This window comes from Mastomys coucha, unplaced genomic scaffold (genome assembly GCF_008632895.1).
Source record: "Mastomys coucha isolate ucsf_1 unplaced genomic scaffold, UCSF_Mcou_1 pScaffold19, whole genome shotgun sequence".
Lineage (NCBI taxonomy): Eukaryota > Metazoa > Chordata > Mammalia > Rodentia > Muridae > Mastomys > Mastomys coucha.
The window spans coordinates 17,159,571-17,176,510 of NW_022196901.1; the positions used below are offsets into that span (position 1 = coordinate 17,159,571).

At 39.2% G+C, this 16,940-nt stretch overlaps 1 protein-coding gene across 2 annotated transcripts in view; it reads right to left on the minus strand.

Moving 5' to 3' along the window:
* Window positions 1-969: 969 nt before the first annotated feature.
* Window positions 970-16,940, minus strand: part of Orc5 (origin recognition complex subunit 5) — a 59,326-nt gene continuing 43,355 nt past the window's right edge. Inside the window, exons 13-14 of one of the 2 annotated variants that reach the window (XM_031380096.1) lie at window positions 9,465-9,577; window positions 970-1,725 (exon numbers count right to left, since the gene is read on the minus strand). In XM_031380096.1, the coding sequence (XP_031235956.1) occupies window positions 1,680-1,725; window positions 9,465-9,577 (159 nt within the window). In that variant the 3' untranslated portion in view covers window positions 970-1,679. Of the gene's footprint in view, window positions 1,726-1,927; window positions 2,236-9,464; window positions 9,578-16,940 lie in introns of those variants that run through there. The other variant, XM_031380097.1, reaches the window with a different exon arrangement.

Consider the following 16,940-nt stretch of genomic DNA (forward strand, 5'->3'; position numbering starts at 1 on the left):
CTATTAGTCTTCATTTAAATAAATTGATCATATTACTGAGTCATTTAGCAAAGCTATTAGAAAGCAAATTAGAAAACAGCAAACTTCTGAAGGCCCAGTTAGGGCAGGGAAAATGTAATTAGGGCACTGTTGAGGGAAGCCATTTCTAGGGCTGGCAATATGGTGTTTAGGGTTCAGGACAGAAAATGTGCTAGACAGGAGACAGGTAACCAGCTGCACTGGGGAGCAATGGTGTACACACTAGAAACGCTGCCCCTTCCTCTTCCCACCTTCTGGTTCTCCTCTGCCAACTGCTCTCCTTTCTGGAGTCAGTTCTTAACCTCACACTTCAGCTTGAACCATGACTCAGCATCTGTGTAGCAAACAGGAGGAGCCAAAATCACATATTCCAGGAGGCTTTGTTCTGAAGGGTGACCTACAGGGCCGCCTACACACCTGTCCCAGGAGGCACTGCTCTCAATGGTTACCCACAGGGCTGTCCACTCTTCACAGACCTCCGCATTTGGAAACCAAGTGTGAATCTGTACTGTGCTCAGTTCTTCCTGGGTACTGTCTCAGCACACATCCTGGGAGGCACTGGAACAACTTCCTGGAAGAGCATGAAGAAACATGCTCACTGCTGTGGTGCTGTCCTCATGACTGGAAAGTTCCCATTTTACTCAGGAGGAAAACACAATTTTATTCCTCCTCTCTATAGTCCTTACCTCAAAATAAGAGTGAGACAGAAATAACTTGTTTTCTTTGAAGTAGAAAGGGTCAGAAAATCACCCCATGAAAAGGCTTCCTACCTAGGAATGCGGACTGTGAGAATTTTTCTTCATAAAATGCAATGAAAGAGTAAAATATCACCAAAGTTTAAACTAGATTACAATTAAGCCCTTTAAACCCACTCAATTTAAGTATTTAATGGTAAGAGAGAACTACTTAGAAAATAGAACAAGTAAGGTGCTCAGAACCAAGGAACACAGCTAATGTAAGAGTAAGAATTTTATTGTGGAGCTCTCAAAATTCATCAACTCAAAAGAAAAAAGAAAGGAAGGAGAAGAATATGTTGATCAAAAGCCATGGTGGTTAACTGAGAGTGGCCAGGACTGTTAGGTTAGCAAGCAGAGTTAGACATAAAGCTGCTGCTGTGTGTATACAATGAATAAGCTGCCTTATATTTGAGAAAACTAGGGTAAAAAGATAAACATATACAGCACATACTTCAGCAACTACGATCTTTTAAAACAGTGGCCTTAGGAAATCTGCTTTGGCAAGAGCCAGCAGAGGCTCCCGTGGAGAGGAAGTGAAGAGGCTGGGCAAATAAACAAGGGTTGCTGGCACGGTCAAAGCGCAGGGGATAGTTCACAGAGCAAAGCACAGGCCTAAGTAAATGGCTTCAGGCAATTTCAGGGCTAAGATAACATCATTAAGAGTAGAACAGATTGTGCTCAAACCCTGCTGTTTATAATTAACACGTTGCTTCCAAATACTCCCGGGCCCCTGGTAAACAGTCCTCTGCTCACATCTACCCAGACCAATCAGAGGATTTTCATCAGATTCCATGCTGGGCCAGCACCTGTTTGGACAAATCCAATAGAGCCAAAGAAGTCCTTTCCATGGCCAGCTGAGTATGTGGATGAACACAGCTTGGCTTAGTCATTGTCACAGTGTCCATATGGCTCTGAAGCTTGTTTTCACAAGAAATCATACAAGTATTTTATTATGTCAAAGTTCACCGTCCTAGAAACAAAAACAGATAGCATGTTAGCATCCTGTCTCTACTGCTCAGCTCCGAATGACTGCAAAGCACGTGGGAAGCAAATCACAACTGGACAATGCTGTCAGATGCAGCAGGACTCATTTTTTTAAAATGTAACTTATAAACACAACTTTTAAACCATTTTTCGAACCATTCAGAAATTACTTAAAACAAAACAAAAAGTTAGAGCTTCTCAACACTTTATTTGTACGAAGTTTAGATTTTATTTGAAAGCTACTTGCTTTCTGCCTAATAATCAGAATGAAGCAATTAGAGATGCAGAAGTATTTAAATCTTGTTTGCTTCAGAACATTGTTTATCTTCCCAAACACCTGTTATATCATCACATAATGCAGAGCTCATCTGTCCTCATTTGTAGCTTTCATTATCTTCAGTCTTTAGCAGCGGCTGACCTGTATGCGCATTTCAACTAAATCTGTATGATCCAAGAATATGGTACAACAGACGACGGAGATGTATATTTTTATACTCTGATGGCAGGCAGAATAAAATAACAGAGGAAGAGACATATAATTATTTTCCTTTCTCCAAACTCATTCTTCACTATAAATATTCAGACTTGGAGGTTTATTATTTGAATAAATGGTCAAAATAATTAGATATAATGATCTAGCAATAAGTATAAAATTAAAGCCCTAAGTATTCAGTTCTGCAAAAATAATCATCCATTTGAGAACAGCCTTTTTGATTCACTAATTGCACATCCTTACTTATTAAACTATCATTATTATTCTTTTTATCTATCATTTTGTTATATACTTTCTAAAAAAGTTTCTACACAAATGACTGACATGCCAAATATTTTTTAAATGTATGGATAGGGAGTTATAGATAAAGATTTTGAAACACATTTAAAAATAGCTCGATTTGTGAGCTACTCTGGCTACCAAGATACCCAACTCTGAACTGAAGAACATGTTGAGTATAACAAGTGCCTCCCTGAGAAATATGGAACCTCTCTAGGCAGCAAAGCAGAGATCATTTATTTCAATTAAGTCCTCTCAGGCACAAGGATGGTCACAACATGGTCCTTTCACTTACCTCTCAAACCTACTGGCAATAAAGTCCCTATAGTAATGATCTTAAAATACCCTTACAGCCAGTAGCCTGACTTATCAAGAGTCTTGAGAGAAACCATAAAGAGCAGGCTAGACTTTCTTATCTATGAGGAAGAAAAAAGGTGTATTTGTACAACTCTCTGAATAGATTCCCCTGATGGCTTTGAATTATCAACAAAGTAAAACAGATTTAATGTCTTATTTTTGTTTTGTTTTTTTTGCTTTGTCCTTAGTGAAAACAAAAAGTACTGAAGAAGTTAAAAAAAAAAAACAACTAACACCAACATAGGAGAATTTATATATTCCAATGCATATTATTCAATAGACTACTGTGTGGGAGGATAAATGATCAATGTGAAGATACATCTACAAGACTATGAATGCACAGAGAACACAGAGTCAAGAATGCACACGGGGATATAAAATCAAGAATACACAGAGAACACAGAGTCAAGAATCCCCAGGGAGAACACACAGTCAAGAATGCACAGAAAACAGAGTCAAGAACACACAGAGAATACAGAGTCAAGAATGGACAGAGAACAGAGTCAAGAATGTACAGGAAAAACACAGGGTCACAACTTTGCAGCTTTAACCATTGAAAAATGTTCGCCCAAACAAATGAAAACAGATTACTTTGTGATAGGATCCTGAGATGTTTCAGTAAAAATTTGTGTTGTTATATCATAGTTTATAACAACAAAATACTAATAGAATAAATGGTATGATTTAAACACCCTAAGCAATTAAAAAGCATTCATTTATAGACAGTTCATTTTATCTTGTGTATCTACTTTGTCAGTAAGCCATCCCTAAGAAAGCAAATCATACTGTGTAATTTCTTTTTCTGAAAGATTTTTAGGATTGGGTATGGCTCAGTGGTTAAGAACACACAGTGCTCTTGCAGAGCACCCGGGTTAGAGTTCCAACACTCACACCCGGCTGGCTCACAACTACCTGTACTTCTCGTTTCAGGGATCCAGTACCTCTGGTTTCTGTAGTTAGCTGCACTCATGTGTACATACCCACACACTGGCATACACACATAACTAAACAAAAGACTTATCTGTGGTGTACACAAAGCCCAGAAGAGGGCACTGAATCCACTGAAACTGAAGTATGAGCTGCTAGCCATGTGGGATGGGAAACTAAACAAGGCCTCAGCAAGAGCAGCAGATGCTCTTCAGAGCCCATGATGTAAAGCTTTATAGCTCCCCTCCAAAACTCACACAATCAAACAACAACAAAAACCCAACAACTAAGTGACCAGGGAACTGAATGTTTAAGACCGCTAGTTTATGCAACGTTTATCAAGCAAGGTATCCAATTACTTCTATGGTTCCCCCAGCTCTCAACAAACAGGTGACCTGCCAACTGACCCTATACCTCTTCTGAAATAATTTAGAATTAACAGCATGACTACAGTGGCAATATCAAATACCAGGGTGCACACAGCACGGTAACTGTGGACAAACAGACCATGTTAAAGCAAGCTTTGGTCTATGAAAACTGTACACCTGCATTTGCTTCGGCCATTTCTTGAGTTTAGATGCACACATATATTTTTGGTTTTGTTTTGTTTTGTTTTTTAAGACAGGGTTTCTCTGTGTAGCCCTGACTGTCCTGGAACTCACTCTGTAGACCAGGCTGGCCTTGAACTCAGAAATCCACCTGCCTCTGCCTCTCAAGTGCTGAGATTAAAGGCATGCGCCACCACCGCCTGGCGACACACATATATTTTTAAGACTTCAGATAACATACACATAGTGCAGGAGGTTCTGTTTCTTATGAAACACAATTTTTTTTTCTAAAGTAAGCAGCTAGAAAGAAATAGGATAAATACAATGTGGATGACAACTAGGAGTAATTCTTTCTGTAGCTATGAGTATGTAGAAACTATGTGCATATGCAGGCTCGCATGTATATTAGTGCACACGTGCTGGCATGTGCACGTGGAGGCTTGACATTGACACTGTGTGTCTCCCTTAATCAGGTTCTACTTTATTTACTGAGGCTAAATCTAGACCTCATCAATCCTAGCTAGCATAGCTAGGCAGGTCCACCCAGACTTCATGTCCCTGTCTCTCATGAGCTGGGATTACAAGCAGAGGCCCCCTCTGCCCTGCCTTAGCCTGGTTCTGCTGGTTCTGAACCTTTGTCCTGAAGCTTGTATGGAAATGCTTAACTCACTGAGCTGCTGTCTCCCCAGCCCTCCTATGCGTAACTCTTAAATCAGAATTTACAAAAATAGAACTAAACCATAACACACCTTTAAGGATTTAGTTTTATCTATATTATTTTATTTCACCTTGTCAATTCTTTTACTCATAGTAAAGACATTTTTATCTCATGCTTTTATACTTTGTGGCTAATTTTGAAAATGTTTCTTTTGTCAACTTTTGTCACTATTAAACTTTATCTTCCAACCGTGAGGCATCACAGTCTTTCCACTGACTATGGAGAACTTCAAACGCCTACCTCTCGCCCACAGTAAGACTGTCCAGTCTCCTCCCCAGAACTCCTGGCTGTATGTCCTCTTCACACTTCTTCTCCACATTCTGATTTCTTCCTGGAAGCAGCTTCCTGTCTATAAGTCTTCCATGTCTTCAGTCAATTTCCTTTCTCTCATTTGGGCAGTAACTAAAACATGGCTCTCCCTGAAGGGCAGTTTTCTCTTCAGTTCTTGCTAATAAAGGTTCATCTCTCAAATGTCTGTCAGACGGCTCAGGCAGGTGAGGCTCGTGTCCTTGGGTAAGATCCCTGCCCTTGAGACCCAGTCCACTCCAGTCACCAGCCTTCCATCTATCTCGTTACCATTTCCTAGTCATTGAATACAGTTCGCATGGAGTTTGGTTTCCTTTGCATCCCAAGACCTGGCATCTCACTATGTATTTGTGTTTTCATCCATAAATATTCAGAATAAATATACTCAGTAATAGACTACCTCTCAGAACGTATCTATTGGGATGGTATTTGTTCTATTTCAAGTAGCTGGGGCACCGATGGGACATTAGATTACAGACCCTTCTTTTTATTCTGACCTATAACTACTGAGTATTTATGCGCTAGGCATGAAATTCTTGGCTCCTGGTGGTTTGCCTTCCTTTCTGTCCAGTTCAGGCTCCACAGTTCATCACACCAAGAGCTCACTTGCTAGCATCTACTGAACTCATCTGGCAAAATCCCAGTACTATGTGATTTCAATTATTATCCTCTGCAGCCCTGGTATCTAGCATATGGAATGCTACTGGAAAAGATCACAAGTCTCACAGATTGATGCCACTGTAAATTCAAGGTCAAGAATTCTAAGCCCTCTCAGCACGCTGCCTTTCTCGTCAACACTGGCTTCTATGCCCACAGCCATGGATTCTGACATTACCCACTGTCCTCAGTAAAAGCTGCTACTGCTTCTGCCTTTGGTCACAATTCTGTCTCTTCCTTCATGGAGAAAACAGAAGAGATCAGGTGAGAATTTCCTCATCTTTTTGCTACTACGGTCAGTATCTGGATCTGCCCTGTTCTAAGGCCCAAATACACTGCTGTCTCAACCCGGGTTTGATCAGCTCCTTACTACACCCCAGGCTTACACAGCACCACAAATATTCTGTGCTTTAAATTTGCTTTGTTTCGTGTCATTAACTTTCCTTTGCTTTTCCTCAGCATTTAAATAGATTTATATCTTCAAAACAAAAGTTAACCAAGCTGTAGCTATGTCATATTTGTTGCTGGGTCTCCAAAGCCCAGGACTGTGTTTGTATACAAAGGAATCATGAATGTTAAGTATAAAAGAACAAAAGCCAAAGCTGTGCTTGCTGCATATCCATTCTTACCAACACTACTGAAACAGAACAGAATGTGGCGGCTGCCCTACCATGCCCTGCAAGTGCTGACAGAATAAGTGAGTGCTTCTCATGAAATCAGGACTCTAATTACTCTCACTGCTAAGCCCCTCAGTTTATAGGCATGTAAGAGTTCTACATACATGTAACTCCATATAACTACTCTATTCGCTTAAGTTCTACCATGACCTCTTCCCTATGTTTTCTCCCTCAAAAGTAGAATTCTTACTAACTGAACAGTATCTTTCCTAAGAATATAAACTACTGACCTATCTAATAGTTTGTTCTTTACTACTTTGCTGATTAGCTGTCACTGTTTTGCTCAATTTGACACAAACTAGAGTGATCTAGAAAAAGGGAATCTTAACTGAAAAATACATATTCCCAGATTAAACTATAGATAAGTGTGTAGAGTATTTTTTTTGATTAATGATTGATATGGGTGGGCCCAGCTCACTGTGGTGGTGACACCCCTAGGCAGGTGGTCTTGGTGGTATAAAAAGCAGTACATGAGTCATGGGAAGCAAGCCAGTGGGAAGAGCATCCCACAGTCTCTGCATGAGTTCCTACTTCCAGGTTCCTGCCTGCTTGAGTTCCCAAGTTGGCTTCCCTCAGTGGGTGGAGTGTGATCAGGAGTGACAGACAAATAAGCCCCCTCCACCCCAAGCTGCATTCGGCATTCGGCCATGATTTCTCTCAGGGCAACAGAAAGCAAATCAGGACAGCCACAGATGCCTCACAGCAGACCCGCACCTCTCTGACAACCATCATAGGGACTTTTTCCTTCTACCGCACCTCAATTTCAAGTGAGAGTGTGTTCTTCACTCTTTTTCTTGATGTCACTTGCAAAACAAATGCACACGGTTCCCTCTCTCCTACCTAAGGTTCTCCTGAGCTGGACAGTACGTGAGGCTAAAGCAGCAGAGCAGGCAGCTTCAATGGGAAGATGTTCTGTGCTTTTCACCCACGGACTAAGTTTCAGGAAGGCGAACTCCAATTATTCAGCTCACTATTTATACTGATAAACATAAACCAAAATGGTACCTTCCCATGACAGAGGAAGTGGTGAGGATAGTGATGGTATGTCTGAAAAGGCTTTAGATATTCCAGTTCACAGTGAAATAGAAGTGGAGAAAAGCTGCGTGCAAAATGGTCAATGTAAAAAAGTAGAAAAGGCTCAAGTGTGAGTCCACAGGGCAAAGGCCATACGATGTGTGGGAAGATACAGGAGAATTGCCTCTAGGAGAGTGATGCTGATCATTATAGATCTTCCTGACTGTAGTGAGAAAAGTGGGTTATACGGAGAGAAGAGAAGAGACAATTGATTAGGAGCCTACTAAGGAGTGAGAGAACATCATGGAGTGGCGAGGTTACCAGTGTGTGATCTACAACAGAAGGACTAGAGACCACGGAGCACTGAGTAGGCATGGGCAGTGCAGAAGAGAAGAACAAGATCACTGTCAAATTCTAGGCTCTGCAGCACGGCAAGCCTTGTGCTGACCGTTGGAACAGGAAGCAGAAACATCAGTCTTTCTTTTCTTGTTTATGCGTGAAAACAGGCCAGAATTTCTGAATTTGGTCTTGAGTTGTACTGTAATGTCTAATAAAGGTCACAAATATGAAATATGAAAATGAAATGGCCTTTAACAATAATGGGACTTACTAATGGTTGTTGAAGTCGTAGGTATAGCTAAAATTGCTTAGGAGAGAAGTGTATTATGAGAAAAGAAGCTGGGATCAAGCCTCAGGAACAACTACCTCTGTTTAAAGGTCAGGTGGAGAGAACAGGCCGGCAAACGAATCTCAGCAACAACAGCCAAGGAACCGAGAGAAAAACCACAGAACCATGGTTTCTGGAAGGGGGCTGAGGAACTGAGTGGTCAGTGGTGGTGACTGCCACTGGAAAAACAAGCAGCTTGAGAAGAATGCCCTCTTGGGAAATGGAGGGGGAGGCGTTCTGAACACAGGCAGGTGAAGAATTCCTTAGGCAGGGAAGGTCCCCATGCCCACCATACTCACACTCAGGAAGGGAAATACATGGCCACCAGCAGTAATGGCACTGAAAGGGTTCTAAACCGATGGCTTCAATATTTATGAATGAAGCATGAAAAGGGGGAGCACAGACGTTAGGATGTATGGTTTACATACAGTCAGGAATCTAGTAGGCAGCAGAGAATGCTATCCACTGCACGCTTTATTCCTCAGCACCTAAACTGTCAAGGCTGGGAGCCTGAAGCAGGGTAATCATCCCTAAGGAGAACAAGGAGAGAGAAAGGGTCACAGAAATGATTTTGTGATAGGAAACAGACTTGTAGGATTCAGCTTGAAGAGAAGAAATTGCTGCTACTAGAGAGACAGCTACAGAGAGATAGGCAGAGTCAGTTAAGGACGTGAAGAAGAGAACTGGGAAGGGTGTAACACGGGGGATGGAGAGAGACAAGAGCTCATGTCAGCACTTGATAGTGTGTGTCATGCCACTAAGAGCAGGCTGATGAGGGAAGAGGATGTCTTATGGTCTACACTGTCATGTTTCCATACATATGAGCGTTGGTAGCCAATGGTCTTCCTACAGTAGTAGTTCAGTCGATGCATTTCTGTCATCTAACACACTAGCTACTACTTCTAACTTTACAGCATTGATAAACTAGGTTAGAGGAAGCTACAATGGAACATATTCAATCTTGGCATTGAAATGATCTTTTCTTGTTTAATTACTTTTTATTATATTAGAAAGGATATTTTTAGTTAGCATGTACGTTGCATAACTGTGGCACTTTACATAACCAGATAATCTACACTTACCGTGCAATAGCTCTGATGAAATCTAGGGAAACTGTGCATTTGTATTTCGGCCCATTAAGTTGATCTTCATGACCAACTAGGGTTAACAGCTGTAGAGTCACTAGGGAGGTAATCTAAAAATGAAAGGATATTTTTATGAGAAAATTTAATGAGATTTATACCTTTATTTATTTACAGTGCTATTAATAAAGACATAAATAAATCCATAAAAATACAAGTATTGTAAACTCTATACACCCCAATTTGTATGTGTTTAAAAACATACTTTAAAAATGATGGGTACTCACTAAAGGATCCTGGTATGTTAACAGATGATTTTAAATATAACATTTTCTCACATAAGCATCATTTGCATGTATGTAAGTTCCTGAGTGTGTGCATGAGAGAGAGAGAGAGAGAGAGAGAGAGAGAGAGAGACAGACAGAGAGAGAGAGAGACAGAGAGAAAGTATATATGTGCATGTGGAGGCCAAAGATAAACTCAGGTGTCATTCTTCAGAAGCCATTTATATTTTTACTTTTTGAGACAGGGTCTCTCTTCTTAGGATCCAAGGCTTATTTATCAGTTTGGCTAGGTTGGTAGGCCAGCGAGCTTCAGGGTCTCCCTGTCTCTGTTTCTCAGGCTCTGAGATCACAAATGTGTGCTATATTTTTGCTTTTAGTGTCTGTGCTAATGATCAAATCCAGGTCTTTATATATGCAAGCATTTTACTAAGTGACTAACTCCTGTCTTAAATAGAATGTTAAATGAATGGAAGAGTTAAGACGTTCTCCCACGGCAAAACTAAATTAACTGCAGCCCTTTCTGTTTTCCATAGGGATTCAATTCCTAAAATGCTTGAAAGTTTTACAGGCTCCTTAAAGGCTGGTCTACTTTATACTTCTGTTAATGGAAGAGAAAATATTAATTACCTCTTACTTTGCCAGTGATTTTTCCTTATACTTCTTATAACTTCTATTTTCTATTAAATACTATCTCATATTTACTTAGATTCTTACATTGCCTATTATTCTTCATCCACAATTTTCATGGACAAACCTAACATGAGTCTTTAACTAAGCTAGGTTAAAATTTCAAAAATATTTTCGGATATCTAAGCTTATGCTTACAGGACAGTCACAATGACTGTGCAAAGGCTTGAAACAAGTAAACCACTTGTTCTAAGTTGAGATCACTTTCAGTTCAACCATTAAAAAACCAATCATGTAAAATGTACAAAAGAATGATAATATCATTTCAAGATTTAACAGCCAAAGTCATTTCCGAAACATGAATTCAATGATGATGTCAGTTTTTAGGGAGATGGGGGCTGTTCTAAGAAAGCTAGTATTAAAACATTCAAGACTAAACAAAATAATTCATGTACATTTTGTATACAAAAAGCACAATGTCAGTGTTATTCAGTGTTATGTCATATGAGAACTAATAGTAATATATGAATATACAGTTCAGGAAAACATGTTATAAAAAACAGTATAAAAATATACTGACACTTTAAGAATACCTTGTTAAAAATTCTAAAAAATTTAAAAAATTCCAAGTTTATTAAAATGTTGCTAGAGTAAAATCAGAATATAGGAAAGCACAAAAATAATTTATGGGCTTAATTCCTTAAATTTCAGGCATATCAATTTAAAATTCTAAATCAAAACTTTTAGAAAAATATAGGAAATTAATCCTATTTCTGCATAAATATAAGGACATTTACCTCTTCTACCATCTCATCCTTAATTACCTATTTTGTAAAAAATTATATATCCATTAAACTTTTGTCAACTTACTGTAGAATGTGAACATCACAGAAAATGATTTTTCTTGCTTAACTTGAAATATTCATGACAACCCAAGAGGAGCAGGTCTCCATGCTTACTATTACTAAATAGCTTGAGGCAGTCAGGGTACACACGTCAGACATTTCTAGACACAGAAGCTCCCCTGTCCACTCCAGCACACACAGAGAGGAATGCATAAGGCAAAGACAAGATGGTCTTTCTCATCTAGCTTTTCAGGATTCACTGACAAATACGATACCCAAGAAAGATACACAGAAGAGTCACCTCTGTCATTACACTGCTAGGAGCAGAAACTGATCCATACATTCTCTAGTTTCAGCAAGGAAAGAAAGAAGAGTATGTAGGTTATAAAGTAACATCTCGGAAGGACTTAATCTTTGTTGGAGAAAAGCTCACTAAACAATAGCAAAACATCTTCTACTTGAACACTATAGGCAATCTATTTTAAGCACTTCTAGTTTACAGAAGGCTTGTCATTCAATTGAGTTTTGAATTACCCTGAACATATTTCATAATAAATACTAACAAAGGCTTACAGGATTTAGAAAAGGATAATCACAGAAGTTAACTTCCAATTCCAATAAGATGGCATAGACTCAGACATACTGCTTCTCCCTGGCACCTGGAAATAACTAACACAAGGGTCAACCAGGGGCTTCCTGCATTCCTCTGCACCCAGGAGGTGGGGCTGTCCACAGCCCTCTGTGCACCTTTCCTGCCAGCAGAGAGCTCGTCTCCAGGGAGTCCTCTAACCCCAGGACTCAGGTGAGACTACCATTTTCTCTCTGGTGACTGTTGAAGGTGGGGCTAGCCAAGAGGCACAGGCCATAGAAGCAGAGAGCAGCTGGGACAGGGTCCTTCCTGCCTCCCTCTGTACCCAGGAAATGAATGGGACTGTTCCATAGCCCTCTGTACACAAGTCTTGCCAGGAGAGAGCTGGTCTCCAGGAGTGCTGACACAGGGTTATAGACCAACAGGAGGTACAACCTCCAGCCAGAAACAGCAAGAACATCTAACACCAGAGATTACCAGATGGTGAAAGGCAAACACAAGAATCCTACCAACAGAAACCAAGACTACTTGGCAGCATCAGAACCCAGTACTCCCACCACAGCAAGTCCTGTATACCCCAACACACCAGAAAAACAAGATTTGTATTTAAAATCATATCTCATGATGCTGATAGAAGATTTTAAGAAGGACATAACTCCCTTAAAGAAATACAGGAGAATACAGGTAAACAGCTAGAAGCCCTTAAAGAGGAAACACAAACATTCCTTAAAGAATTACAAGAGAACACAGGAAAACAGGAAGAAGCCCTTAAAGAAGAAACACAAAAATACCTTAAAGAATTATAGGAAAACACAACCAAACAGGTGAAGGAATTGAACAAAACCATCCAGAATCTTAAAAATGGAAATAAAGACAATAAAGAACAAAGGGAGACAACCTTGGAGATGGAAAACCTAGGAAAGAGATCAGGAGTCATAGACAAAAGCATCATTAACAGAATGTAAGAGAGAGAAGAGAGACTCTCAGGTGCAGAAGATACCATAGAAAACATTGACACAATGGTCAAAAAAAAAAAAAATGCAAAAAGCAAAAATCTCCTAACCCAAAACATCCAGAGAATCTAGGACACAATGAGAAAACCAAGCCTAAGGATAATAGGTATATAAGAGAGTGAAGATTCCCAACTTAAAAGGGACAGAAATATCTTCAACAAAAGTAACATATAAAGGCAGGCCTATCAGAATTACACCAGACTTCTTACCAGAGACTATGAAAGCTAGAAGATCCTGGGCAGATGTCATACAGACTTCAAGAGAACACAAATACCCAGCAAAACTCTTAATTACCCTAGATGGAGAAACTAAGATATTCCATGACAAAAACAAATTTATACAACATATTTCTACAAATCCAGCACTACAGAGGAAAATAAATGGAAAACACCAACACAAGGAGGGAAACTACACCTTAGAAGAAGCAAGAAAGAAGCAAGAAAGTAATCTTTTAACAAAACTAAAAGAAGATAGCCACATGAACAGAATTCCAATTCTAACAACAAAAATAACAGGAAGCAACAATTACTTTTCCTTAATATCTATTAATATCAATAGATTCAATTCCCCAATAAAAAGGCATAGAATAACAGAATGGTTACGTAAAAAGGACCCAACATTTTGATGCATACAGGCACTACCTCATAGTAAAAGGCGGGAAAACTATTTTTCAAGAAAATGGTCCCAAAAACCAAGCTGGAGTAGCCATTCTAATATTGAATAAAGTCCACTTTCAACCTAAAGTGATCAAAAAAGATAAGGAGAGACACTTCATACTTATCAAAAGTAAAATCTACCAAGATGAACTCTTAATTCTGAACATCTGTGCTCCTCCAAATGCAAGGGTGTCTACATTCATACAAGAAACTCAAAGCACACAGCACACAACAGTAGTGGGAGACTTCACCACCCCACTCTCTGCAAAGAACAGATCATGGAAACACAAGCTAAACAGAGACAGTGAAACTAACAGAAGTTATGAAGCAAATGGATTTAACAGATATCTACAGAACATTTTATCCTAAAACAAAAGGATACACCTTCTTCTCAGCACCTCATGGTACCTTCTCCAAAACTGATCATATAATTGGTCACAAAACAGGACTCAAAAGATACAAGAAGATTGAAACAATTCCATGCATTCTATCAGATCACCACAAACTAAGGCTGGTCCTCAATAACAACATAAACAATAGAAAGCCCACATACATGTGGGAGCTCAACAATGCTCTACTCAATGATAACTTGGTCAAAAAAGAAATAAAGAAAGAAATTAAAGACTTTTTAGAGGTTAATGAAAATGAAGCCACAACATACCCAATCTTATAGGACACAATGAAAGCAGTCCTAGAGGGAAACTTATAGCTCTGAGTGTCTCCAAAAAGAAACTGGAGAGAACATACACTAGCAGCTTGATAGCACACCTGACAAGCTCTAGAACAAAAAGAAGCAAATTCACCCAAGAGGAGTAAACGTCATGAAATAATGAAACTCAGGGCTGACATCAACCAAGTAGAAACAAAAAGAACTATACAAAGGATCAACCAAACCAGGAGCTGGTTCTTTGAGAAAATCAACAGGATAGATAAACCCTTAGCCAGACTAACTAGAAGGCATAGAAACAGTTTCCTAATTAACGAAATCAGAAATGAAAAGGGAGACATAACAACAGAAACTGAGGAAATCCAAAAAATCATCAGATCCTACTACAAAAGCCTATACTCAAAAAAACTGGAAAACTGGTGAAACAGACAATTTTTTAGACAGATTCCAGGTACCAAAGTTAAATCGAGATCCGATAAACAATCTAAACAGTCCTATATCCTCTAATAAAATAGAAAGAGTTATTAATAGTCTCTCAACCAAAGAAAGCACAGGTCCAGATGGGTTTAATGCAGAGTTTCATCAGACCTTCAAAGAAGACCTAATACCAATACTCCTCAAACTATTTCACAAAATAGAAAGAGAAGGTACCCAATTTGTTCTATGAAGCCAAGTTACTCTGATACCTAAACCACACAAAGAACCAACAAAGAAAGAGAACTTCAGACCAATTTCCCTATGAATATTGATGCAAAAATACTCAATAAAATTCTTGCAAACACAAGAACACATCAAAACGATCATCCATCATGATCAAGTAGGCTTCATCCCAGGGATACAGGGATGGTTCAATATACAGAAATCCATCAACATAATCCACTATATAAACAAACTCAAAGAAAAAAAAAACCAAATGATCATTTATTAGATGCTGAGAAAGCATTTGACAAAATCCAACACCCCTTCAGGATAAAAGTCTTGGAAAGATCAGGAATTCAAGGCCCATACCTAAACATAGTAAAAGCAACATACAGCAAACCAGTAGCCAACATCAAACTAAATGGAGAGAAACTTGAAGCAATCCCACTAAAATCAAGGACTAAACAAGGCTGCCTACCCTCTCCCTACCTATTCAGTATTGTACTTGAACTCCTAGCCAGAGCAATTAGACAAAAAAAGGAAATCAAAGGTATACAAATTGGAAAAGAAGAAGTCAAAATATCACTATTTGCAGATGATATGATAGTATACTTAAGTGACCCCAAAAATTTCACCAGAGAGCTCCTAACCCTGATAAACAACTTCAGCAAAGTAGCTGGATATAACTCAAGCAAATCAGAGGCCTTCCTCTACACAAAGGATAACAGGCTGAGAAAGAAATTAGGGAAACAACACCTTTCACAATAGTCACAAATAATATAAAATACCTTTGTGTGACTCTAAGCAAGTGAAAGATCTGTATGACAAGAACTTCAAGTCTCTGAAGAAAGAAATTAAAGAAGATCTCAGAAGATGGAAAGATCTCCCATGCTCATGATTTGGCAGAATTAGTATAGTAAAAATGGCCCTCTTGCCAAAAGCAATCTATAGATTCAATGCAATCCCCATGAAAATTCCAAATCAATTCTTCACAGAGTTAGAAAGAGCAATTTGCAAATTCATCTGGAATAACAGAGAACACAGGATAGAGAAAATTCTTCTCAACAATAAAAGAACTTCTCGTGGAATCACCATCCCTGACCTCAAGCTGTACTACAGAGCAATTGTGATAAAAACTGCATGGTGTTGGTACAGTGACAGGCAGTTAGATCAATGCAATAGAATTGAAGACCCAGAAATGAACCCACACACCTATGGCCACTTGATGTTTGACAAAGGAGCTAAAACCATCCAGTGGAAGACAGCATTTTCAACAAATGGTGTTGGCTCAACTAAAGGTCAACATGTAGAAGAATGCAAATAGATCCATTCTTACCTCCTTGTACAAAGCTTAAAGCCAAGTGGATCAAGGACCTCCACATAAAACCAGATACACTGAAAGTACTAGAAAAGAAAGTACGGAAAAGCCTCAAGCACATGGGCACAGGGGAAAATTTCCTGAACAGAATACCAGTAGCTTATGTTCTAAGATCAAGAATTAACAAATGGGACCTCATAAAATTACAAAGCTTTTGTAAGGCAAAGGACACTGTCAATAGGACAAAACAGCAACCAAGAGATTGGAAAAAGATCTTTACAAGAAGTTAGACTCCAGAGAACCAAATAACCCTATTAAAAATGGGGTACAGAGCTAAACAAAGAATTCTCAACTGATGAATACTGAAATGGCAGAGAAGCACCTAAAGAAATATTCAACATCCTTAGTCATCAGAGAAATGCAAATCAAAACAACCCTGAGATTCCACCTCACACCAGTCAGAATGGCTAAGATTAAAAACTCAGGTGACAGCAGATGCTGATGAGGTTGTGGAGAAAGAGGAACACTCCTCCATTGCTGGTGGAATTGCAAGCTGGTACAACCACTCTGGAAATCAGTTTGGCAGTTCCTCAGAAAACTGGACATAGTACTAGCGGAGGACCCAGCTATACCACGTATGGGCATATACCCAGAAGATGGTCCAACATGTAATAAGAGCAGATGCTTTACTATGTTCATAGCAACCTTATTTATAATAGCCAGAAGCTGGAAAGAACCCAGATGTCCCTCAACAGAGGAATGAATGCAGGAAATGTGGTATATTTACACAATGGAGTACTACTCAGCTATTAAAAACAATGAATTTATGAAATTCTTA